Here is a 25,569-nt window from a genome sequence, read left to right as displayed (position 1 = left end):
TATCCGGGTAGCTTCCCTCTTCTCAGACAAAACTTTTTAGTTGTTTTGCAGCGACATTTGTGCATTGACATTCAAATTGACTTCTGTCATTGTTAAGAAATTGGGAAGAGGGGAAGTGACGTATGCCATAAAGCAGTCAGCACATTTGTAGTTTTTTTTGCGTGGCAGTGTTCCTACCATCCTCCTCGAAGTTGCTTAGTGCCAGTAAAAATGATAGACCCCCTCAGGCCATGGCAAAGGTAAAATTCAACTCGTTTTAGGTTGTTTATTCATCAGAAGAGTTATGAAAATATTTTATTTAGGTTGAAAAGTTCCTTAGTGCTATTTTATAACTTTTGCGTTTGAACTGATCACATCTTTATCAAACAAAAGAAAAAAACTAGCCCAAAATGAGGTACAATGCCCCCCCCTTAACGCCAAGCTTTCCCGCAATGATTTTATTGCTCACTTGGGTGTCCTAGTGTAAAGGAGTTATAAAGACAACAGAGCAAAGAGCAACTTCACTTCACTTGCCCCGTCTCGAATTCCAACATGGTCACCGGGCGTACGTTCTCCTACTTTAGCGCTCGGGCCCTGCCTCACCTTATGAAGAGCCTATTGTGCTGCAACCTAGTTTCCGAACAGATGATTCATAGTCTGTCAGGGCCGCCATCTGAAGTGTACACAGCAGAAAGGGAGACGCTCAAATGACAGACGTGTTCACATCTTTCAGCAGACAAAAGGAAAGCTAAGAACCGGGCCCCCGGCCACGGCAGCCAGACACTTGACAAGTTGTTTTTTTTTAAATTATTATTTTGTTTTTCCATATCAGGAATTGCGGCATTGAATATATCGAGGCTGGATTCAGAAATTGCGTTTGGCTTGTGATGCTTTATTTACATGGACTTGTTCCATTGGTAGCTGTCAAATTAAATTTTAGAATGGGAACATTTTGTACCTCGGAAAGATTCTTGCTTTGGTAAAACAATATCACCAGTTGTGCTAAATTTGTACCTGTAAGGGTCCAATAGCTTGTCACTGGGGCAGTACACTCAAGGATGCACCCAGTACTCCTTCTAGTATATGAGAGTGTGTCGAGGCTACTAACACTAAACTAGTATTCTGTTGTACAGTATGAACGGTCGGCAACAGGTGTAAACGAAGATTAATTGTACCTTCTGCCATCTAGTGGAAGAACATTTAATTAATTGCATCTGTTCTTCTTTTGCGAATATTGAGAGGGGACTCCGCCGCTGTAGGTGGCGCTATACACCATAGAGACGTGATCCACCAGTCATTTAAAATAAAAGAACAGGAAGCGACTGCACCGTGTGATGACGTTGCATGATTTTGTTTTTGTAATTCTTGATAAACCGTAGCGTTTCTTTGCTGTTTTTCCATCTAAAATAGCATTAAAAATTTGATTGCAGATTTCTGTTTTGTCATGCTCCCCCAACATACCTTACTTTATCATACAGCGTTGTTTTGGGACTACAAATGTTCGTATGACATAATATCCAGTCAAAACGTGCGATTTGCAAAACCTGTTTCCATAGCCCAAATTAGCATTTTCCTTTTTTCGATTCGCTTCAAAAGCCATCCCCTCTAAGCGTAAATTAATGTATTTTTGTGAATTTTGGGCCCTTTTTAGAATTTCTAGCGTTTTTATTCTGTTTTATTTTCGCATTTCTTGAAAATTCTAATAAAAATGGGTGGATGGAAACCCAACTACTGTCACTATAAGTCGCTGGCAGAGAGATGAACAAAGATACAGTTGTTGTTGTAGATAAATCATTTTCAAAACAATTCAGTAAAATTAGATTGTTTCTTGCAATTTCACCTGGGAATCACTGAATCAGACAACTGTTAAGTGATTTTTCCTCCAAACAGTGATTGACCTTTAAATATGTCAAATCGATGCAATGTACCTGCTCGTGTCACATTCCGCTGTGCTACCTCGCCGGTGTTACACATCATCTTAAATACTTTGGCCCCTCGTACCCTGCCAGTACGGAAATTGAACAGTCATTGAAGCGAGAGAGGAAAGAGGAATGAGCGCGTCTGGACTCCCTCACAGATATCCCGGCAGACTGTTTAGTTGACTCATGGAATGACGCAGGCTCCGGCATAGTTGTGCTTACTTCCTGGAAGTTGGGGTGCAAGCGGCTGCCTTGACACAACTACTGTTGCTGAGGCCGTCGCACTCACGGAAACTTTGAAAGCACGCGCTGACGTCCGGACCAAAAAGAATCGAAACATCTGGATCCCAGCGCGCGCATGTGTGTGTGTCACTATGACTTTCCAGTTTTCAGGCAGAGAATCTTTACTGGAAACATTTTTTTTTTTTTGCAGAGGAGAATCAAAGGGATGCTAATATTTATATTCCTGGTGAGTTGCGGCTTAAGCACGTTCCCGGAAATTTGCTAACATTTTGTTGGAGTTTCTCCTCAACTTGGCACAAAACGTCTCGACCAGTCATTCTTTTCCACAATGATTTTGAAACACAACTAAGTTATGCACATTCTGCACTTAATATTTTTTTTTAACTTAATGTGGAAAGCTACCACCGAAGTGCAGTGGAAATTCAGAAATTGAACACAATCAGTCATTTGTTTCTGTGTGACTTGCAATTCTAGTTTGAAAAACATCGCAAAAAGAAGGAAGAATGGAAAGTGAATCGCTAAAACTGTTACAGAAAATGTTGAGAAACATATGACCACTATGAACAAGTCCTCCAACAATAACGACCATATTGGTCATTTTACCATTTACCAAAATACAACCAAGTGTTACGTATTGTAGTTTAGTGACCTCTATCGGCCATGTTAAATAGCGAAAAAATACAGAAACTGAGACTCGAACCCAGAACGTTTATCTTACTGAGCTATACAATGATCTTAGTGTTCATATTTAGTGTTAACGTGTATGTCAATTTGCCGACCGACTAATGGTTGGGGTTAGGATTAGGCCTTCAGTGAGGTTGTACAGTGTACATGGGGCACTAATGGTTGAGATTAGGAAAAGAACACGAACATCTTTACCAGATAAAAACGCACAAAACTCCTCTCTCTGTTCATATTCAACAAGGAAACGGTGAGTAATTCTGTGACAACACAATTAATTGCAGCATCCATTCGTCTGTTAGTTTTTTTGTTTCCCTCTGCCATTGGCGCTTATTAGTTTTGTCCTGCCTAAACAACGCCTGATTGGTCCGATCGGAAAAAAATCGGCTGCAAACGTATCAGCGGGAGCGGTACAAGATGTATCCTCGTATTTATTAGAGGACTGTCTCACTATGGAACTACCCGTGGATATTTCTGATGGTCTTGAAACCTACAATTCCTTTTCGAAAGTGGAGCACGAATGGGGTGGGGGGTTATTTTGGCATTTGACCGGGATTCTTTTGCACACTTGTGCAGTTGTACATCGGAGGCATCCTGTTTATGCGTCTGCGACTGCACCGGGGGGGATGAAGGCCGCATCACCGAGCTGCAGACCAACAGCTGGGAATGGCCTCTCAATGGGACGAGACATGCCGTTCCTATGACAAATACCCGTAGAGCAACAGTAACATGTGTCTCCCCCCCCCCCAACACTGTGCACAGTGTACTTAATGAATAGCACACTTAAGGCCGCAGGCTTTTTTCCCCCTTTTTTTTTTTGTTGTTGTTGCCGGAACAGCGAGGGGGGAGAAAATGGCCCCTTGTGACCTGGGAGGGCCATCTGAGATAATAAATCCATGACCCTGAGTTCCGGAGTGCTTTGGGCAAGGTCGGGGTGGCAAATTTCCCACTTCCACAATATCAGATGTTAACGTTAATTCCTCTTAGGCGATGTGTAATGGCGCAGGAATGTCTTCTCTCCACGGCCTCGTCCAGGGCCGACAGAATCTGTTGAAAATGTGCGACAGCTGTGGAAGTTGGCCGGGCCTTGGACCATGGATGTATTCAATCTTGGGGTGGAGGGGGGTGGTCAATGGAGGTTAGGACGTTGCTTGTGTTGTGTTCAAGTTAACTTGAACTGGTCAATGTGACTCCTCAAACCTCTTTCCTCTCATGTAGACTAGGGCCACCCAATTTCAGACATGTACTTGGTTGGGTAATTCTACACTTGATCTATTTGTCATTTCAAGTCAATTCAAGACAACGTTTTTGCACCTATGTGATTGAAAAGATGCATGATTTTTTTCACAGGAAGTATTATAAAATGCCCCCAAACATTTAACCCCTGGTAGAGCTTTAAAAGTGAAATGGAAAAAGGAAAAAAGGTCCCCGCCACTGCTAATAGTGTGGTCCAATTACTTGTATGTCAATGCAAGAAGCAGTTGTAACAGCTGTCAATGGAGCTGCGGGTTTGCGGCTCTCGTGTGGCACACTGCCCAATGTGGCCTGCTGTCATGGTCAGTCCATGAAGCAAGAAAGGGGAAGGGGGCGCGAAAGGGCGGGGTAGATGAGGAGGAGGGGATGGCATCAGATAGTATTTCCCCCCACTCCACAAACCTGAAACGCCTTGCCCACACAGAGGCCTCTTTGTTACCCTCTCGCACAGTTTTCTCTTTGCAATTGTGGAGTTAATTCCAGAGCTGTGCCCCCTGCATTGCCAAAATCGTGCCCTGCAATCTGAAAGTCCTTTCAGCCGTGGCTACCACTGAGGGGGTACGATAGCATCATTCACGAATGGAAAGGTTTACCAGCATTACCAGAAAACCGTCTCAGAGGAAATTCAATTCATCACAATTTGAAATTAACACGTCAAAAGGCCCCACTGGCGCAACATACCAACTTACTGTACATACGCACCTGTACTCACAAAAACAGGTGTTTGTTTCAACCAATACATTTCCAAGGACGTCCACTTCAATGCCTTTCTATAGTCGGGTTTCCATCCACCTTTTTTTTTTTTTTCAAGAAATGCAGAAACTGAATGGAAACACTAGAAATTCGAAAAAGGGCCCAAAATTCGCAAGAACGCTTTTACGCTTAGAGGGGGTGGATTGAGAAGCGTATCGAAAAAAGGAAAAAACCGGATACAAGTCGCACGTTTTCACAAAGCAACGGCGGACGATAAAGTAAGGTATGTTTGGGGGGGACGACGAAACAGAAATCTTTTTGGAATTCATTAAAGAAGCAAATATCAATGCAATTTTAGATGGAAAACACTAAAGAAATGTTACGGTTTATCAAGAATTACAAAAGCAAACTCATACGACGTCATCACACGGCGCAGTTGCTCCCTGTCCTCCTTCTAAAATACTGTTGATCACATCTCTGTGGTGTATACCGCCACCTACAGTATCGGAGTCCCCTCTCATTATTCGCAAAAGAAGAACAGATGGAAATGGGCATAAGTTGCATGTCCGGTGTGCGCATTTTCAGTAAATTCGCTTAAAAAATTCTAAACAATTGGATGGAAACCCCACTTGTGACTCTTCTAATGTCTCCTGTGACCATGGTTCAAGTAGGTCGCAAGTGAGGGAGGATTGGAGCAGGAGATGGAGTGGTCAGGTGGAGTGGTCAGTTGTGGTGAGCTGAGCCGAAAAACAAATCTCTCAATTTGTCGGTCGCTCTACATTCCCACTCTCATCCATGGTCATGAGTTGTGGGTGCTGGTCGAAAGAACAAGATCACAGATACAGTTTCCTCCGCAGGGTGCCCAAGCTTTTCTTTAAAATAAGGTGAGAAACTCAAGTCATCCCAGAGGGACTAGCATCTGGCTTCTCCACATCGAGAGGAGCCAAATGAGGTGGCCTGGGCATCTGGTTAGGATGCCTCCTTTTGAGGTGTTCTAGGTGACACGTACCACAAGGATTTGGCCAAGGATGTCCCATGACACAATGGAAAGTACTGTATGTCTCTCGGCCGGTCTGGGAATGCCACATGGGTGCCTTTGGAAGAGCTTGAAGTGCCTGGAGAGAGGAATGTCTTGGCTTCTCTTCTTAGGCTATTGCCCGGGTGACCCAACCCTGGAAGAGCGGAAGTAAATGGATGGGTGGATGGAGTGATGGCAAACGGTACGCAGGGGGTAAATGTTATTGATCGAAACTAGTGTGTTTCCAGGACTCCTTGTGTTACCTCCTTACTGATGCCTCCCTCCTTGCGCTTTCTCATTCACATTGACGATGCATTCTTGGCGCACCACACCCAAGATCATTGTAATGAAAATTCCAGTACCATTGCCAAAACGGATCCGGTTGCCTGTAATCCTTTTTCAGGGAGCATCATGTGATCTGGGGATGGCGAGGGCTTGGATTGCAGCCGATGCCGCAGATTGTCTCGGGAATGTTAGCGCCTGGTGTACGTGACAGTTAGCAGATGCTGAAAAGCCATCTGCTTAGCAAAATATTTCAAAGTACTTCATCTGGTTAATCTAATTTGGCTTCGAAGCTGGGTGGGATGGCCATACGCGATGACATGGTGACTAGCGGTCAGTGTAAATGCATCTTATAAATTCACAAAACTGTAATACATATACTTAACATTTATTTCTCAATAGTTTACAGTTGTATGGATTGATTGTTGTACTGTAGCCATAGGCTTTCACTCTCGTCACTGTGGTTAGCTCTTGCTGGCTGAGACCGCTGCCCCCTTTTCCAACCAGATAGCTAGCTATCTCATTCAGCTAGTCAGCTAGCTTTCATCATTTTACATCCTGATGGCTTCGGTGGCTGACATGCCATGCAGAGATGGATCCTGCTCCACTTCCTTCCATGTATCAGTTGCAGCGGCCATCTACCTCAAGCATTGGCACCTTTCCTTTCCTTCAGTCACGGCACTACCCCGTACATCCGTGCAGCTCCTCTGGTTTGGCTACCAGATTCCCTGTGGAGATCTTTGTCCCAATGGAGGGCTCTGGATTTCTCCACTGTCTGCTGCATACACCGAAGCTCCCACTAGAAATGTGTCTACAATTGCTTAATGATGGACGGCATCGGTGTCTCTGTGTACCAACCGCAGTGTGGATATATGCTCATTGCCCTCCTACTGTTATTGTTTCTGATTTGTATGGACTGTGGAGTGTCTTTCAGTATCCTGATAAGTGCCATGTAAAGTTGATTTTTGAGGATTATGAGTGGGTCCTTGAAAGCTTTCTTCCCTTGAAAGGGGTCCCTGGACCCCAAAAAATTGGGTAGGCCTGCAGAGAGTTATATAGAGAACACTGATTGGCCTCAGGGAACTTTTTCAACCTCCTAGTGCTCAGACCAAAAAAGTGCATGTAGTTTGTAGAGACTCCAAACTGCTCCCATCTAATTTTGAATTTATGGCCGTGTTATGCAGGAATCCTTGAAATATATCCGATTACTGCTTACGGGTCCTGATGAGCCAGAGCGTGTGTTCCAAATTTTGATTTAAAACGAGTGCTTTCGGAGGAAGTCACTAATGAAAACTTGGCAGAGCTGGAAGCGCCTATTTATTGCCCTCGCCTGAATGTTACATGAGCTTTTAATTTACAGCATTAAAACATGCTAGGACTGCATTACTATTTACCTTTCCATATCCAATAGCGGCCGGCCGGTTGCCATGGGGTTTGCAGCCATATCCAATCCCAGCCCCTTTGGTACACACTCTTATCTCTGTTTAAATATCCGGTTACTTCCCCCTCTGGTGCAGGCACACAGAGACATGTCATTAAGAGCAGTATCTCTCCCCAACCCAGGCTTCCTTCCTGTACGCGTGGTGACGGATTGATTTTCTCCGCTAGGGCTCCACTGCAAGAAATATCCAACTAAACCGGTTATTTAATCTGGTGTTGAGTTTTGACATTTTCCCCTTTGGCTGGGAGAGAGACAAACACAGCCAACGAAAAAATATTTTTACTTTTCATGCATCTTTGTTTCCAGAAAGTGTCATCACCCTTAAAATAACTGGATTGAGTTTATCATCACGCCTCATAGTTTATTAGTAAATGAACAAAGTGGGACTGGAAAGGCAGAATGAAGTCGTTTATGAATCCAAGCAGGAAATTGCATCAAGATAAAGCTGGAAGTGGTGTTTTTAGTCCTTCAACGGTAATTAAAACCATCCAAGCTGCACTAAAACAAGTGCCATGCTCACCATATTTGGAGATGCGCGAGAGCCGGCTTTTGGATACTTTAGGAGAAACCCAAAGCAGGAATGCTTTACACCCTTCCAATACCATTGAATTAGACACTACTCACAAAAAGTTGGGAATATTGGCCTTTTGGTTGAAGGTGTTTGATCCAAGAACATTTCCAAGGATGCCCACTTCCATGCCTTTCTGTGACTCCTCCAGTCTCTGTATTTCTTTGCTCCCCGTTCCTTCACCTGTTTACAAGCAATTAAAAAGTATATTTTTGACTGATCAAATCACAAGTCCATGTTAATAAAGAAACTTACCTACATTCGCCAAATTCGGACCTCGCAATTTGACAAAGCTCAGAGATGTTTGTGGAGCTAGGCTGCTAGCAAGTGATGATTTGGTTGTGTAATTTCACACTTGACAAGAGAGCAATCACTCCAGAGGCCCAACTATTTGTATACTGCACAATCAATGCCGGTCAATTTTATATAATCCGTTCCCTTTAATACAGCAGAATGATACTGATGCAATCATGAGTCCAGTTGAATAAACAAAATAGGTACCTCCCTTTACTTTTAGTCTAGCAGTAACTATATGATTTGGGTCAATGGTTTGTGGGTTGAACCAATGATCAGTTGCAGTTTAAAACGAGCGCTGGGTATTTCTTACAGCGGAGCTTTGGGTGTGTGCGGCTTGGCGTTGACTCTCCAGAGTAGCCAATGGTGCCCACAGGGTTTAAGTCTCCCCACCTGTTTTGGACTATGTCTTAGAGGAAGAAAACAAAATCAATAGGGATGCTGCCCTAGATCTTGTTCTTCAAATTTGGCGGACATATTGATTGCAAACATATGTTCTTCCCGGTTTTTTTTTTTTGCTTCACTTCTTTCTTAGATTTCTTGTCATGGCCACAAGAGTTTCCATGCTTTGAGACAAACCGCCTGCTCATGAATCTCAAAGTGAATACCCTATAAGAACACATTCATCTTGAGGTATAAAATTCTCTTTCAGCACCCGGGCTCTCCCACATGTTCCATTCCGATCATGTTACACGAGGAAGAAGCGGGGGTCCGGCAGCTTTTTTGCACGTCTTTATCGTAAAAATGTTGGTCTATTGTACAGATGCCCCAGCGCTGAACTCTTTGGGAGAGTAAACACAGGGGGGGGAACGGTTATGCAGGCCTTTCCTTCTCTTTCAGCTGCACTAATGATGTTGTGGCGGACCACAGCTGTTTCTTCATAGCAGGTGTGCAGCAGGAGCCGCGGTGGACCGACCGCGCTCGGCTCGGATTAGAGGAATGCCAAGAACAAGACGGAAGGAGAGGAGACGGGGCGCACAGCGAGGCGGGGAAACACATATCCACTGGCCATGCTGCGGGATACAGAACTCGATTGGGAATTTTCCCCTCAACACCTGGCCAGGGACATGAGGAGGATATTGATGTGGGGCCAGTGCCAGAAACCCCACACGTGATTACCTGCAGTACGTACGGGAACTTGTCAGAGTCCTTTCCGGAGACGAGGCACAGAACCACCGCGTCCTAAAAATACACAATGCTGATTCGCAAGGAAAGAAAAGGCCTAAAGATATTTTCCTGTTTGGAATTTGACTGGATGGGAAGAGGAAACAGGAACTGTGCAAAGACTACTTGCGGCATGGATCGGATAAAATGCAATGTAAGGTCGTAGGCCGTGGACGGAGTGATGATTTAAACCATTATTCCAGACAACAACTTTTACATGTCCAACTGTGAATGTTTCAGTATTTTTTGCACAACTTGCTGTTCTCTAGCAAGGAGCTGAACCAAAACGTTTCTCTGTATCTCTGTTGCAAGCTGCTTATGACGTTCTATGACACTCTCACAATTCTGTAGCCACCTCCAAGAACAACGTCTTTGTAACTTCGCAATGATAAGGTAGCCTAAGGCTGGTTTCGATCACATGATGTCAAAACGTCAACAGGACAAAGAAGAAAACTACCGTTGTTAATGCTACTTGGTTTACGTTCCTCCATGTACTGCTGTTCCTGTTTGTTGTATCATAAAGGGAGAAGTTAATTTGAACAAATAAAAATTAAGATAGTTGAGACAATCTTGATGAATGCTCTCTTTGTTTCTTCCCAATGCATTGCCGAGGTATCAGATAAGGATTGGTATTAGCAAAAACTTAAAGGTATTAGAGAGGATTCTGCGGCGAAGGAGTAGCCCAACGGCTATTTGTAGTTTTCTCAATAGTGTGCATGATAATCTAACATTCCCCGCCACATCCACAGTTTTTGAGTAATATTTTTTTTGTCAACCATAAGTACAAGTCTGTTACAGGTTATAAAGTGATTTTTAAGTGAATCAGACAACTTATTTTTGTAGTAAAATCCTCTCTAATACCTTTAAAATCAAGTGACTTTGATGCTGACACAAAAAAATAATAATAATCATAGCATACCCAGTAGAAAATACAGATATCTGTTTTCAAATATATTAAGTAAAACTAGAAAGTCATCAGAAAAATTAACACTCAAAGTGGAGATAGCTTAAAAATCTGACTTCAAATTATGACTCTTGATCACTGACTTTCGATTTCAGACGAGGCTGAGCATGAATTCAAAATCTCACAGTGGATGCCTGATCAAAAACCTTTAAACATTTTCCCAAGGCAACTAGCAGGTAAAGATTAACAGATTGGACTGCCCTGAGAACTATGACGTTCTGTGTCGTAAGCGGCTACAGTCTGCAACCTAAGATGTTACGTTACCCTTTTAACTGTCCGCCTACTTTAAAACATTTACCGCTTTCCACTTGATTTCCTCATCTCGTAAAGCAGGAGCACAAATACATCTTTGGATAGCTGCGTTGGGCAGGAAGCGAATGCCGAGTCAGAGACCGCTGCTCTCCCTCGCCTAGCACCTTGAGCTAATATTAAAGCACAGGCCATAGGTGGTAAATATTAGCTTTTCTCTGCCGTGTTGACAGTGTGTGCTTTTCCACACACACACGGAACAAAGGTCTGCCATACTGCACGCCCACCAGGCAACTACGACGGGGCCCCGGAGTGGCGCTAGATGATCGTTGCTCAACGGCGGTGGCTTTTCATTGTGTGACTTATGATTACGCAGTTGAAAGGTCCCCTCAGACCGGATGTGCAACGGTGATAATGGGAGCAGAGGGTCGCAAGCTTTCTCCTTACGAAAGAAATTGACAAGATTATCGTCTTTTAATATCATTACTGCTCGATGCTGTGAATTTGTTTCTACAAATGTGTTGCCACATTCCAGCCATGTTATTCAACATTTAACTACATTCTTACAATTAAGCGTAATGCCACCAAAATCTTCAGGAATGCATATATTTCGACAGTCACAAAGAGTTGCCACCATGTCTAATGTTGCCTTAAATTGAAATGTGAACCATGGCTTTTAACCCAAATTCTAGTTTCTAACCCTAATGCTAACCCTAGTTTGAAACCCTAAACCAAGCTTGAAACACTGTTTACCACTGAGAAAAATCCACAATGTAACTTGCCATTGATGCAAATTTTTCAATTTCGAGTAAAATGTTGTTTTTATCATTATGAATTTACCCCTGCTTCACTCTCTGATCACCATGCATACTACTACTTGCACTTGGATCGAGGTGGTCTAAACTTGAAGTGGAAGAGGTGACAAATGCGGGTAAACGGTACTGATGAAAAGCTTGGACTTTCTTTTTTTCCGTTCATTTTGCGCATCGTCACCCTGCTGTACCCTGCGCATTTGAACCTACAATATTTGTCCGGACAGAAGATCGGGGAGATGACTTCATCTCTTTGGTTCAAGAGAGACCGGCATTGTATGATATTACCGTTAAAGGGTATGCCGACAAAGGTATGAAAGCCAAACTATTGCATGACATGGGGACGCGACTGGATATAGCAGGTAGGATTTACTTTTATATATGATACTGTGCAAAAAGCCGGAGGGTTTCATTCACGTGGGAGGACATCGTGAGAGGAAAAGTAACCGGTATGTTTACGTTTTTATATCCCGCCCCTGTAAAGAGGTTTCCGGTTGCCTCCAGGAATAATGACTACCACCACTGATGGCATAGAGGGGAATTACTTCTCGCGCGTGCGCTGAAGGTACGTAATAGTCAGGGTCGGTCCGGTGTGTATTTACGTCCTTTTTGTATGCGATGTGCCGACGTCTCGGTCGAAGCCACAGGGGCTACCGGTCACATTTGGCCGACGTCGGATCGGTGTATCTAGGCCTTAGCTTCGGTGTAGCATTAAACATGAACAAATTTGGAGGCTGGTCAGCCTTCCGGAAGAGATTGTATTCAACCTGTGTAGTTCCAGTGTAGCCTTATAAGCCCCTCAGCCATCAACTCCAACCACATACAAGTTACTCATGCATTCCCACAGACACACAAAATGAATTTGCCCATCAAACTGGGTTGTTTTACTTACCTACCTGAAACACTTTGGCTTGGTAAACAGGGGTGGCTCAGTCTTAGCACTTTTTCCATCTCAAACCTGAAAGACACTTTACTCCATCAAAGATTTTTTTCTTCACATTAAGCTAAACGCTTCAGGAATATGCAAGGGTAAGCATTCATTGCTCAGGTGTTAGCAAACAAACTGTCTCAGCATGCTTTTTGGCACTGACTGCCTGAAAGATCAGCACGACTAAAATCAGAGGCCCTAATCAGAGTGGCATTGGCTCCCCCCTTCCTACCCAAACCGCCTTCCTCGCCTCCCTCCCTCAACTTCCTCCCAACTTTCTTCTCTTCCCCAGTGCGGTTTGCCTTGGCTGACTGATAATAAGAGACACAAAAATCCTCTTTTCTCCTTGTCGAAATGAGTCACTTCCTTGCCAGGGCCTCGGTTGCTGGACGGCCGCCAGGAGATACCCTGCTATTTATGCCGCGTTTCCATCACCACAAGTGGCAAGGCCTGGGAAGGAGAACTTTTAAGTGGAGGCTGAGCACGCAAAGACAACACGCATCCGTGCACATACAAATCCACCAAAAAAACAAATCAACACAAAGAAAATCCAAGCGCGATCAGGCACACACACTGCCAGGCATGCTCTTAAGCATCCAACAGGACCCAGAACACGGTCTCCTTCAAGGTCTCCATTTTCCGTGACATCCCGCCGTGAAGATTTATGTCCCTTTCCTCTGCATTTTTGGAGAAAGAAAACAGACTTGCTTTTGTTTTTTTTTAATTCCTGACGCACAAACAGTCTTGTATGCAGGCACACACAGTCTCTCTCATGATAAAAACAGATATGGCCGAGGCTTTGGCCCGACAATTTCGAACACAGATGTCAGGCATGTACAGAAGCCCTCTTACATGACTTTTACAGATGTTCAATGTAAAAGCTGATGCTAAGGAGATTTCACATCGATATTGGTTATGTTGTTTGTACTACAGAAGGTCCTCGGTTTACGATGGAGTTCCGTTACAAGGGTGATGTAACCCGAATTTTAAGTCTGAACACGAGTTACTAATCTACTGTATGCTAACGTACAATCATTTGTGAATGCTCTTCCAAACCAATTTCCAAACATTCACCTCAAATTTTCTTTTTTTTTTTTTTTACAATTCTACCAACATGTTGCACATTTTGCGAACAAATCAAACCATTCCAAATTCAACATGTTCAACAAATCTGGGAGATTCTGGGACATTTTCTATGACACTGTTCTGAACATTGACCTTCTTAACCAATTTGAACCATTTGAACTTTGACATGTTCCCCAAATTCACACATACATTTTTATTTTCCATGACAATATTCTCAACATTTTACATCACCACGTCCGCCTGTGTGTCTGCCCCAGGTGTGTCTTGTCAAGTAATTAATGTTGGTAAATTTAGTCTGTTGTGTCTGTCCAGTCAGTGTGGGAGCATTGTCAACGTTATGTGTGGAAGTTCGTGTGTCTCGTCTCGTCAAGGTAACTATTGCCACATCCAAGTCGTCTTCGTCACAGTCACAGCTAAGCCATCATCACAGCCAAGTCTTCGTCCCAGCCAAGCCATAACCCCAGCCAAGTCATAGCCACTCCACAGCAAGTCAAGTCAAGGCAAATCAGGTCGTCGCGTCACGCTCGTTCCAGTCATTGCAACTAGTCTAGTCATTTCCTGTCCAGTCATTGCGACCAGTCTAGTCACGTCCTGTCCACTCATGGCGACCGCTCCAGTTACGTCCTGCATTTGGGTCCGCCCTCCCTCAATTACTCACGTCCCTCATGACAGCTTTTTTATAATCTTATTTTGTTTGATTGATTGGCCCATTTTTTGCTGTTATGTTTTGTTTTGCCCTTTTTTGTATTCTTGATTTGTTTGTTTGCATTGTCAATGGCTTTTGTGACTATTGTCTACATTGTTATATGCTAATGGGATTAATTACAAACCCAACAGTGCGCTGAGGTCTGCAAACTTGAGGGTTACTAATTCCAATATCTAACGTGTGTGACATTATGATTTAGTTCCTGAATTAGCCTTTTGAGTCTTCATTTTTATGGTGCCTTTTATGCATAGGACTTTATTTGGGCAACGATCATGTCAAAATAGCATCACGGTCATAAGCTAAGGCCCCACCTGTCGCTTGGGCATGCGAGTAGCAGTCTACTAAATGAGAGATTTTAAAACAAGAAACAGCAAAACAGAAACTGATCCAGGTGAGGCGACTGCGTCTAAGTACACTACTTTTATTCGGGATTAATGCTGCACACGCATGCCGTTAGCCATGCACTTAACCCACACAGTCAAATACACAGGATCCTTGTGAATCCAAAACATTCCTTTCAACTCAAGTTCAGGCACATCCCCCTAATGGAGGGGTTTGCACTTTTATTCATGGGCCCTTCTTTGGAATATCGCTGCTTTATAACTATCAGCCGACTACTTGTTGGGCCCTCTCTTTTTTTTTTTTTTGCTGTTTTTTTTCCACTGCAGCACATTGTCCCTGCAGCACTGCTTTGGAATGCGACGGATTGTGATTTAAATGGCTTTTGAGTACTCCTAATCCACCGGAGGCACATAAATCACACAAAGGTAGCTCTGAAAGGCTCGGCGAATTCCACAGAGCAAAGAGGAAGTCTTAAATCCCGAGCCTCACTTGAATAACACCAAGGTGACTTATTAATGGGATGATTTTTGACTCGTGCGTGTGTGTGTGTGTGTGTGTGTATAGATGACCCTTGATCAATTCTTGGTTGTCTACTACTTGAGGACAAAATCCGCAGAACAACAATTTTGACACATCATGAAAACTTCCCCAATTCTTTGGCTACAAAAACAAGGTGCTTTTGTGTTTTCCTTGCTGCGCTGTTTATTTTGTCTTTAAACCGAGCAAATCCTAAGGTATTACATACACAAGGAGATGTGGTACAGGAAGGGTGTAGGTTGTGGCGAGGTTAAGCTCAAGGTATGATATGTTTTCTCTTCCCAGTTATGGAAATGATCAGAGCCAATTTCCTCTCCTCGCAAGATAAGATCGCCCCAATGAAAACCGGACGCGGCAGCGGAGGGGGTTAATACATTAGCTGAGTGTTTTTTTTAACTGTGTCCTGAGGCCCACAGTGACCCAACACTGAAAAGAGTCTAGCACGTCTCCGTGGTAACCAATGGGCAGCATTAGTGAAGCCTGAGAGACAATCAACTGCAAGTTTATTGATACGTTGATTACATCAATGTGCCCTATTTAATTGCTATGACGAAATTGAATCTGGTAGTGAAGCCATCCTTTTCCACTTCATCTTCAGCATAGTCATGTCTTCACATACCTGATCTAATAGAAAATAACAATATCCTGGCCTAGGACCCACTAATGACTCCAGCAGAGAGGTGCCTAAACTTGTGCGACTACAAACCTGTTGACGTGACAAGCCAAGATTCACCACCTAATCATAGGAAGTCCTCGAGTTACGACGTACACGACCTACGACGTTTCGACTTTACAACGCCCGTGCCGTAGCCATTTTTAAGTTATTTAAAGTTATGTCACATTAACTCGTATGTAAATATGTTGTCATCCATAGAAGACGATAGACCAGATGCATCACTTCAGCATACTTCCTTGGCACAATTACTACTTTCCTAATCAAAATTTGGTGCCATCTTGTTGAATTTAAAGTGTAAAAATACAGTGGTGCCTTCAACTAATATGCTTAATTTGCCCTCCGACCACACTCAAAACTCAAAAACACTTGTTTCTCAAATGACCTTTTCCCATTGAAATAAATGAAAATCCCATTAATCCGTTACAACGCCCGTGCCGTAGCCATTTTTAAGTTATTTAAAGTTATGTCACATTAACTCGTATGGCCGTAATACATATTTGGAGATGGAGCTCAACTTGTTTACCCGCAAAGTGTTCCAAATCCCAAGTAGCAACATCCGGGAAGACCATCATTGTTGGGGAAACTGATCCAAATCCTGCTGCTAGGCTAGTCATGGAGGATATAATTGAATGATGGTGTACTGTTAATCCGCAGATTTCAGACCATGCTATACTGTCATGCAGACCTACAAACTAGCAACACCGAATCAATAATTGCCCTCAATAAAGTATACAGTGAGGAAGGGCGATCTATTTGACACTACATGTTCCAGGCCAAACTGCCGTCATTCTCAGGGCCTGCAGTGAAGAGCTAGTTAATGTTTACCCAGAAAATATGTAATTGCAGACTTCCCGCTAATAAACTGTTCCAGACCAAAATCCTCCCCTAACATTATTATTATCATAAGCCTTGCGGGACTCGGCTCGTCGATCTCAGCCTCGCTCGCACACATTGGCATCTTGAAATAGACAGATGACACAAGCAAACTTAAAAATAATAATAATAAAACAAGTCCGCCGGGTATGAGATGAAGTCACCAACCACGGGCCCACATAAGTACTAGTAGCTTCGGCAGCAACTTTGGCACTTAAGCTAAAACATACGTTTGCTCTGGTAATATTATTACCAAAGAAATGCTGTTTCCCTCCATTACAGTGACAGTAAAAACCACAAAGTGGACCCGTTCTAAAAGTCTCGATAATCAGACTTGTCCTCAGTGGAGGTTGGCAAGTTGTTTTCAGTCGAATGCAGTAGTGCAAAGATCTGTGATAAGCTTTCGGCATAAAAAAAAAATGGGACAGCGGTCTAACCTCAAAATAGCCAAATCTCTAACTCATTTGCTCCCAAAAATTTACAAAAACATTCTATTTTAAATATAGCCATGGTCCCCCAAAACGTATTTATACGTTTTTTTTTTGCGTGTGTTTTTTTTAATACTTGAGCATACAGAAGGCTTTGATGCAGCCTCTGACCTGAAGAGGTCGCTTAAAGCAATGGTAGTTTTTATAGGGAAAGATCAGCCAGAGCCAGGTTGCAACAAGCTCTTTTCCCCAGTGTTTTCAACAGGTTTGTGAAAGATGATGAAACTTAGCTATATTCTAATGCTAATTGTTGAAAACCGGAATCAGATACAAATAGAATTTTTTTCCTGATGAAAGAAGAGACGTTAATCTTTCTTTTGGTAGGTTCTATGCTTTTATAGCAATAGAACACAACATTAGGTGAGCCTTGCAAAATCAGTCAGAACCCAGTAAAATAGCCGGGAAGAAGCGGGTTGCTTCAAGTGAAAATAGCTGGAAGTGAATAAGTTAAAGACTTACTTGCTTGCTCATTCAAGTTTAGCAACATCTATAAAGTAGCAAAGGAGCAACAAATTGCACTCTAAAAACAGTTAAGTCAAAAATAACCCAACTATGGGTCAAAAATGTCAAGTAGAGGATCGGTCCATTTTTGACCCATAGGTGTGGCCTATTGACGCTGAATAGACAGTACAATTATTGCACAGGTGTGCCTCAGCTGCCTTAATAAAAGTCCACTCTAAAATGTGGCTTGTTTACTAGTGGCAATAAAAAATGGGCCCATCACAAGGCCTAAGAAGATGGACGAACCCAAGGGCACAGCTTCCGATGCCAAAGTCAAAGTCAGTTAGTGGAGCATGGAGGAGGGAGGGCCGGAGGGGGACTTTTTCTTCCTCTCTAGCTTTCTGTGGGAAAAAAAGTAGGGATTGGGGCATGCTGGCATCCCCCAAAAAAAGAGGGTTGGGGGTGCGGCTAGTGGCAGCGGCGGGGTGCGTTTCTTTCTTCTCTCTCCTTCCTCTGACTGCACGCTGCCTCGCTACCCTCAGCTCCACCCCTTCCTTGGTGAGCTCAAGGAGTATGTGTGTGCATGTGTGCGTGTGTGTATGTATGTGTGTGTATAAAGAGGAACTCTTATTGAGGCGCAATAGAGTAGGACTTGGTTGTATTGTCTCCTCTCCAGCATGGAGCGGCCCTCCCTACCTCCCTCCCTTCCCATCTCCCGCCTCCTTTCTCCAGGGACAAAGAATGTCCTGAATGCCTGGCGTCTCCTGCAGTGTCAAATAACTGGAGGATAGGTGGAGCGAGGGGGCGAGGGCCCGAGGAGGCGGAAAGGAACGATGGAGTCGCAAGTTGCGGCAGGACTTTTACATTTTGTCCAACAATTCGCAAATGTTGCACTTAGGATCAGTAAAAGATTTTCATGGACGTTGACTTGTATGTCTTTTTTTTTTTTTTTTTTTGCGACTCTTTCAGCCTCTCTGTAAAGTAAAGATGCTCTATGACTCTCAGGGGTCACAATCCAGTATAACAGCCGGGAGCGAAGGGGGTTGCTTGAGTGAATGAGTTAATGTTAGCTTAAATTTGTCGAGGAGTGATTGGTGGCACTCTTGTAAATGTTATATCACATTGAAAATCTCCTAAAAAAAAACAAAAAAACTGAAAAGCTCCTATAGCTCTTCATCCAAACCTTTACAACGCCTCAGTACACAAAAAAAGATTTTGTTTTTGTGACATACGTTTCTATACGGAACACTTAACACGCACATGTGTCTCTCTTTTCAGCATTTACACAGCAACTGCAATGTTTTTGTTTACAGAAACTTCAGAATCGGTTACACGTTTCACTGCTGGCATGTAAGCAAACCACCAAAACAACACTTTTGTAATCATTTTCAGTTATAAACAAAACTGAGTAGATCCCCCCCGCTTCGACCTTGAGGTAACTGAATGAACAATTTTATTGAATTCAGTCCACAATATCGTGTTTGGGAGAACAAAGTACATTTGTTTTGTTTTTGCCATGAGATTGACTTACTAAACAAATCCTATAAAACTGTAATCACTTATAAATTATGATTAATGGCTTTTCATTCAACTTATTCTCTGTCCAGTTTGCTATTGTTTTTTTCTGGAGAGACTTCAATTTTCCGCAAAGCCACAAAAAAAACAAAAAAAAACTGCAAGCGTGGTTTTAAATTTGATAGTTCTGTGCAATCTTCACAAAGACAGTGTAGCCTAATCAGAGTCAGTGTGATGGGTGATTGCGTAAACGTCAGCACCGAGAATGGCGAAACCTCACGACCGCACTGAATCATCTTGGAGCGTCCAAAGAAGAACACCATCCATCAAACTGACGTTCAAGCCTCCCTCGCTTAAAAAGGTAAGAGGTAAAAGCCTTCACATACTGAATGACTTCACTCGTCATCCACGGACCACCGCTTATGAATCCTTTTGTGAAGAATTTGTTTTTCATCCACGTACAAGCTTTGCTGCAAATTTTCTGCTTCATGACGACCGAAGACGGTCCAAATATGTTGTCATCCATAGAAGACGATAGACCAGATGCATCACTTCAGCATACTTCCTTGGCACAATTACTACTTTCCTAATCGAAATTTGGTGCCATCTTGTTGAATTTAAAGTGTAAAAATACAGTGGTGCCCTCAACTAATATGCTTAATTTACCCTCCGACCACACTCAAAACTCCAAAACACTTGTTTCTCAAATGACCTTTTCCCATTGAAATAAATGAAAATCCCATTAATCCGTTCCAGGCTACTCCCCTCCCCCCAAAAATTAATGTGTACACTCTTAAAAACTATGGGTCAAAAATGGACTGATCCTTTACTTGGGTCTATTTGACCCAACTTTGAGTCAAGAAATTGGACTTTTAGAGTAAAACAACTCGTAAATATTGGTCATAATTTGGGTCCAAAAAATGTAGTCATTTTGTATAAAAAAAATAAAAAAAAAGTTGGGTCAAATTTGTCAGGTTCAGTCAACCTATAACAATTAATAAACAATAGACAAGGAAGGAAGACAAGAGATTTTGATTATTTTCACTCACGAGGAAAATGAACAGAGATGTGCACAGATTACAATCTCCTACCAGCTCTAAAGCACACTCCGCCGAACCCTCTCTTTTTATTGGGGAGTCTCTGGTTATATAGCCTATTGCTGCTCTAAAGGGTTTGGGGAGGCAGCAGCAATGTGACAATTATCCCAGATATGAGTCATGCGCAGACAATAATGCGCTGAAAGTTTCAGTCAAAGTTCAACAGTTTAACCGCAAAATGTTCCAGCCGCTATCTTGTGATAAGGTCACAGTTCCTGTTTTGCAGCTGCGTGAGCATAAGTCATGCTTTGCAATACTGTAAGAGCAAATATGGGACAACTTATGTACATTTATTTTAACAAAATTGACAAATAAAGTAGATCGGTCCATTTTTTATCCATAATTGGGTTACTTTTGACCCAACTGTTTTTAGAGTGTATTTTAACTCTTTCACTGCCACTGACGTTTCGCGTGCAGATGTTACACTTTCTTGACGGCCTTTTTTTCCGGGGAATAAATAGCAAGTAGCAGACTGTACACACTCCTCCGATGAATATGCATTGGACTCGGGGCACTCTTCGTCGTCCGATTGAACGTCCGCCTGAGCGTTGTGCTCCGTGTTTTCCGGTGTCAGCATCGCTCGCCCGTGAACCTTTATAACGTCGTCATAGCCGCCGCGTCAGCGCTTCCAACTTCGGCGTCAACCTCGGAGTCACCATCATCATCATCGATGATGATCATCGTCGTCATCAATGTGCTCTTTATCGTTGGTCGATGTCTTTGAAAAAAACGGCTCGACCGTGAGCTGCTTGCAAGCGGCCGCCATTATGGCTTCTTCAGCCAATGTCCCCTCAACACTCTAGCCCCGCCTCACGTCTTCTACTGACGCCCACCCAATCTTGTCAAAAGAGAGTCATCGCTGCCCTCTAGGGGCCAAAAATAGTCATTAGGCACAACAGACTTGCTGGAAACTTTCACCACAGATGCGGAAGGGTTTCCTCTACCCGTTTCATAAAAAAATAAAAAATAAAAATTGGATGACGTCTTTTAACGTCATTGGCGGCCCTCCGTAGGTTTTTACTTGACGTATTTTAACGTCAGTGGCAGTGAAAGAGTTAAAAAGAACTGAACGTTTTTTTTCACACTGCAACAGTTGATTGGCCGTTGTGCTGCTCTTTATGGTCACCTGGCGGCAGTATAATACAGGCAGATTCAAACTTTGAAAAAATATTAGTCGTTCTTTGCAGAGGATACAGAATATGTCTTTTAGTAGCATTAACATTCGGATAGTGGATCGAAAAGCTAAGACAATCGCACCATATTACATATTTGCTTGTAAAAATGACTCAGAGGGCTGGATTTGGCCCGCAAACCTTGAGCTTGACACTTGCGGTCTTGGACGTCGTGGCTGTCAAGATACGCATCAGTGGGGAAAGTGCTGTAACTATGCAACAGCGTAACTCTGCGGTGCTTCTTTTCCAGCGGCTTTCATCTGACTATCATAAAAACCGCTGTGACTGCTACTGATATGTGGAAGAGGGAATGTGTCACGACAGAGTTCAGCTTGGTGGATGAAGTTGTTTTTCTATGAGCTTGAATTCACTGACCAAAAAAAAATAATAATAACATGAGATGATTTCATCAGCCTATCATCATCCAAACCATAGTAAACAGCCACACATGACGGACACATGGATGAAGCAGACACATGGTGTTTGCATTGAGAAATAATAGGCCCGCATTTCTTTTTTCTCGTCCTGCTCTGACTGACATTAGAGACGACCCACGAGGAGGAAAAGGAAAAAGCGGAGCACCAGAAATGAAAGAAATTGCAGTCCTGCTTGGTTTTTACGAGGTTCAGACCCATTTTCCTGTCAGACTGGACTTGTTAAAAAGCAAAAGAGTGAGCTGCTTTTGTTCCGTGCTTCTATCAAAAACAACAAGTTGTTACATTAAAAGAATAACTGAGCTTCATAAGTCTTATTCATTGCATCATATTGTGCAACTACTGCTTATTCACTTCTGGTTGCACTTTTACAAAGTACTTGCGACATGTAAGGAAAAAGTTAAATCTAATTTGATCAGATGTTATATCGGTTCAATTTAATTATATTAAATTCAATAACAACAAAAATCCAGATAGACAACAAAATCTATCAAAACAAAAGAACAAAATAAATTGAATTAAGAAAAGAAAGAATAGAGAATAAGAATAAATAAGAATAAAAAGTGTTGTATCATAAATGTATTTAAGATTTCATGATAAAAAAGACAAAGAGGAAAATGTAAAATATTTATAATCAGGATAAGAGTAAAAAAAAATTTTAAGAGTATAAAAGGATACATTTTTCAATGACATATCCAAGTCATTCCAAAATGTAGGACCTCTGAATGCAATATTGTTCTGGTAGTGAAATGTTTGATATAAGGGCAAAGGAAAATTACAACCATTCCTAGTAGAATTCAGGTGAAAATCAGATGAAAAGGCAAATAAACTTAACAGGGAGATCTTGCTTATTGTAGACATACTTGTGCATAAGTAAGTAAGAATTTAATAATTTAGCTTATGAAATTGTAGTATGGAATATTTTTGAAAGAGAGGTAAAGAAGGTTCACGAGGGCCAGATAGAGAAATAAATCTCTTTTGCATAGACAGTAGTTTACTCGGATATGTGGAATAGGTTGCTGCCCAAGCAATATTACAATAATTCATAAAAGGAAATAAAAAACTACAATACAAAGTTACATTATAGTTTTTCATTTATTTTTCCTTTTTAAATATTATATCGGTTGTTACATCGTTATGGATTCCTTGAGTGTCTGAATAAAAAAAAAATAACCTCAACATTTTGAGCACAACAAATTGCTATACAAAAGCCTCTGTAAACAACGACATTCCCTGGGGTTTGTGCATTTCTGAGCATAAGTGGCACTTGGACGCGGGGCCGAGTCATTTGCGGCAGGCTTGGCACGTCAGTCACAGTCTGCAAGCAGAGCACAGTAGCACCTTTTGCGCGTCGCCTGGGCCGCCTGTCAGCAGCGACATTAAGCCATTACGCCGGCGTGCCAGTCGCCCTCGTGGCCGCCCCGCGCCGACACGCATCCGCATATCGTAATTACACACACTTCATACTCATCTCTCCTGGCAACACCAATCATGGCCGCCAAAGAGCTGGGGCTAATTCATTACGTTTGGTGGAGGGAAGTGGGCTGCCTGTAATGACACCAATTGCGCTGACCTAAACGCTGTAATAGGACCTCACAGTACACTGGCGAGGAAATGGCTGCAATTGAGGCTCTTCCACTTCCTAGCAACCCAAGCCCGGGCCTGCAATTTGAAAGGAAGGGGAGTGCAGTGTGGGGCGGGGGAAGGGGGGGGACGCCTCACATTACCTGCGCCCTGCAGCTTGAAACACGGCCAAATGAAGGCGAAATTGTACGAATTAAGCCGAGGCAACAAACAGAAAAGTGGAAGCATGTGTGCCAAATGGGCTCTCTCGTTAATTCGGTGGCTGTCTCTTAACGGCGAGATTACAGCAGACCGGAATTTGCCGGGCCGTGCAATCAGGAAAGACCAGAGGGGAAACAAACACAGGCTGCTTGTTTGGTCCAGAGAAAGGAAGGTGAGGGGAGGGGGGCAGGATTCTCGTCGTAGTTCTAAGAGGTGAGTCCAATATTTAACACCAAACTGCAAGGGTTGTTTCGCAAACAAGACTGACCCAGGGCAGATAATATTAGAAAATACTTTTAATGATGTGTTATACGCTGCTGGGCAGCCAGATGTTGGGGGGGGCACCAAACTGGCCAACATGGCCAGAGGAATAGAGTTCAAACAAGTATATATGTTTCAAAACAGTCAAGAGCCTTCAGTGTCTGATAGAGAGATACAAGGCACCTATTTAGCCCCTTTCACGTCACCTTTTATTATTATTAGTAGTATTATTACACCTTTTTGGGCAAGTTCCACTCATATAAAACGACACCAACTTGGAATTGTGGAGTCGACTTGGTGAGTTAGTAGATAGTTGGCTTTCTTCGTTCATAAATATTCAACATCATTTCACGTAACACAGCATACATGACAGTATGCCGCTATCTCGCTGCATGAAATTATAAGGTGAACTACTTAACTGTATGAAATGCTTATGAAATAAGATAAAAAATAATAAATGAAGCAAAATTGCGAGAAAGTTTGCTGACGGTCAAAATTTGTTTTGGGGACCAAAATAAAAAACTATTTATCACTATCCACCATTGTGGCCGTTAACTTTCACCTTGAACGCTTTCAGGTCGAACTGGGAAAAACCAACTCGGATATATCCGATTTCCGACCATCCTTGAATGCAGCATATGATTGGATAGCCGATAGGCCAAGACAGTTGAAGTCCCGAGGCCGCCATATTGCTCCTCCTAAGAAACGTTTCTCGGCAGTCTGTTAGTTCCACAATTGTCCACTAATGTTAAGTGGCGCTGTGGCGCAATTAACACACAAAAGACACGGTACACATATTTCCAGGTTGTGCCTTGGATTTTGTTTTCATTTCACGATTATAACCGTGCCCCTGAGAGAAACCATACCTACGATGTGGCATGCAACAAAACCAAGTTGGACATCATGCCTTTACAGAAAAAGTGGTTGTTGGCACCCTTCATCTTTTGACCCCTCCCTGCTTTAAAAGGACACATGTAGTTGCCTCACATGGACGTAAAACAGCCCATCTGTACACACTAAATGCACAAGCCCGGCAATGAAAGCTAAAGCGGGCGCGGCAGCTGTGTGCGACCCCCACCGCACATTACCTCAACCCCGCTCGACAAAACACAGGTTGATCCCATTATAGCGCCGGGCAGCCCGTGCGCTGCTATTGGTTGGCCCGGAATAAAAGCAAAAGCTCGGCGTGTTTTAAAAGCCTACCTTTGGGATGAGGTAGGAGATGCAGGCGCGCCAGTCGGTCAGGAGATAATGTTATCTGGACGCTCTTCAGTCGGCCGACCACCGCTCCACAGCACCGCGGGGCCAAGTCAGCGTTCCGCCGGTAAACTAGTGAGCAGCTGGAGACCAGGAGGGTTCTTCTTTCGCCCATCTTCCTTAAAGATGTCTCCAGTCCAGCAGGGAAAGTACATTCTTGCTTGTACTAGTGATAAATTAGAAGTACGGAAAAAGCAAGGCCGTGTGATTAAACAATATTATTGATTAATTCCAGTTTATTACCCAGGAAGATTTTATTTATATATATATAAACAAACAAACAACAACATATGTTCTAGTAGGCTATTCCTAACATTTTATTTAGCAGGTTTTGGCTAACACTGCTATTTGAAAATTTTCATAATTTCTAATATATATCGTATCTTGTGACACAAGCCTCTGGTGAAATT

The 25,569-nt window shown here is 42.8% G+C and overlaps 1 protein-coding gene across 6 annotated transcripts in view; it reads right to left on the bottom strand.

Moving 5' to 3' along the window:
• LOC144059307 (uncharacterized) overlaps positions 1–25,569 on the bottom strand; it is a 76,744-nt gene that overhangs the window by 37,951 nt on the left and 13,224 nt on the right. For 4 of the 6 annotated variants that reach the window (XR_013295624.1, XR_013295625.1, XM_077578298.1 and 1 more), the window contains exons 3-4: positions 25,106–25,325; positions 8,135–8,261 (exon numbers count right to left, since the gene is read on the bottom strand). Coding sequence is in view for 2 of the 6 variants with exons in the window: in XM_077578298.1 (XP_077434424.1) it covers positions 8,135–8,261; positions 25,106–25,325 (347 nt within the window). In the remaining 4 variants the exon portion in view is untranslated. The remainder of the gene's footprint in view (positions 1–8,134; positions 8,262–25,105; positions 25,326–25,569) is intronic. The other 2 variants (XR_013295627.1, XR_013295626.1) reach the window with 1 other exon arrangement.

Source organism: Vanacampus margaritifer, chromosome 10, assembly GCF_051991255.1.
Source record: "Vanacampus margaritifer isolate UIUO_Vmar chromosome 10, RoL_Vmar_1.0, whole genome shotgun sequence".
Taxonomy (NCBI): Eukaryota; Metazoa; Chordata; class Actinopteri; order Syngnathiformes; family Syngnathidae; genus Vanacampus; species Vanacampus margaritifer.
Note: the sequence above shows the minus strand (reverse complement) of the source record. Positions and strands in the feature narration are given on the sequence as shown.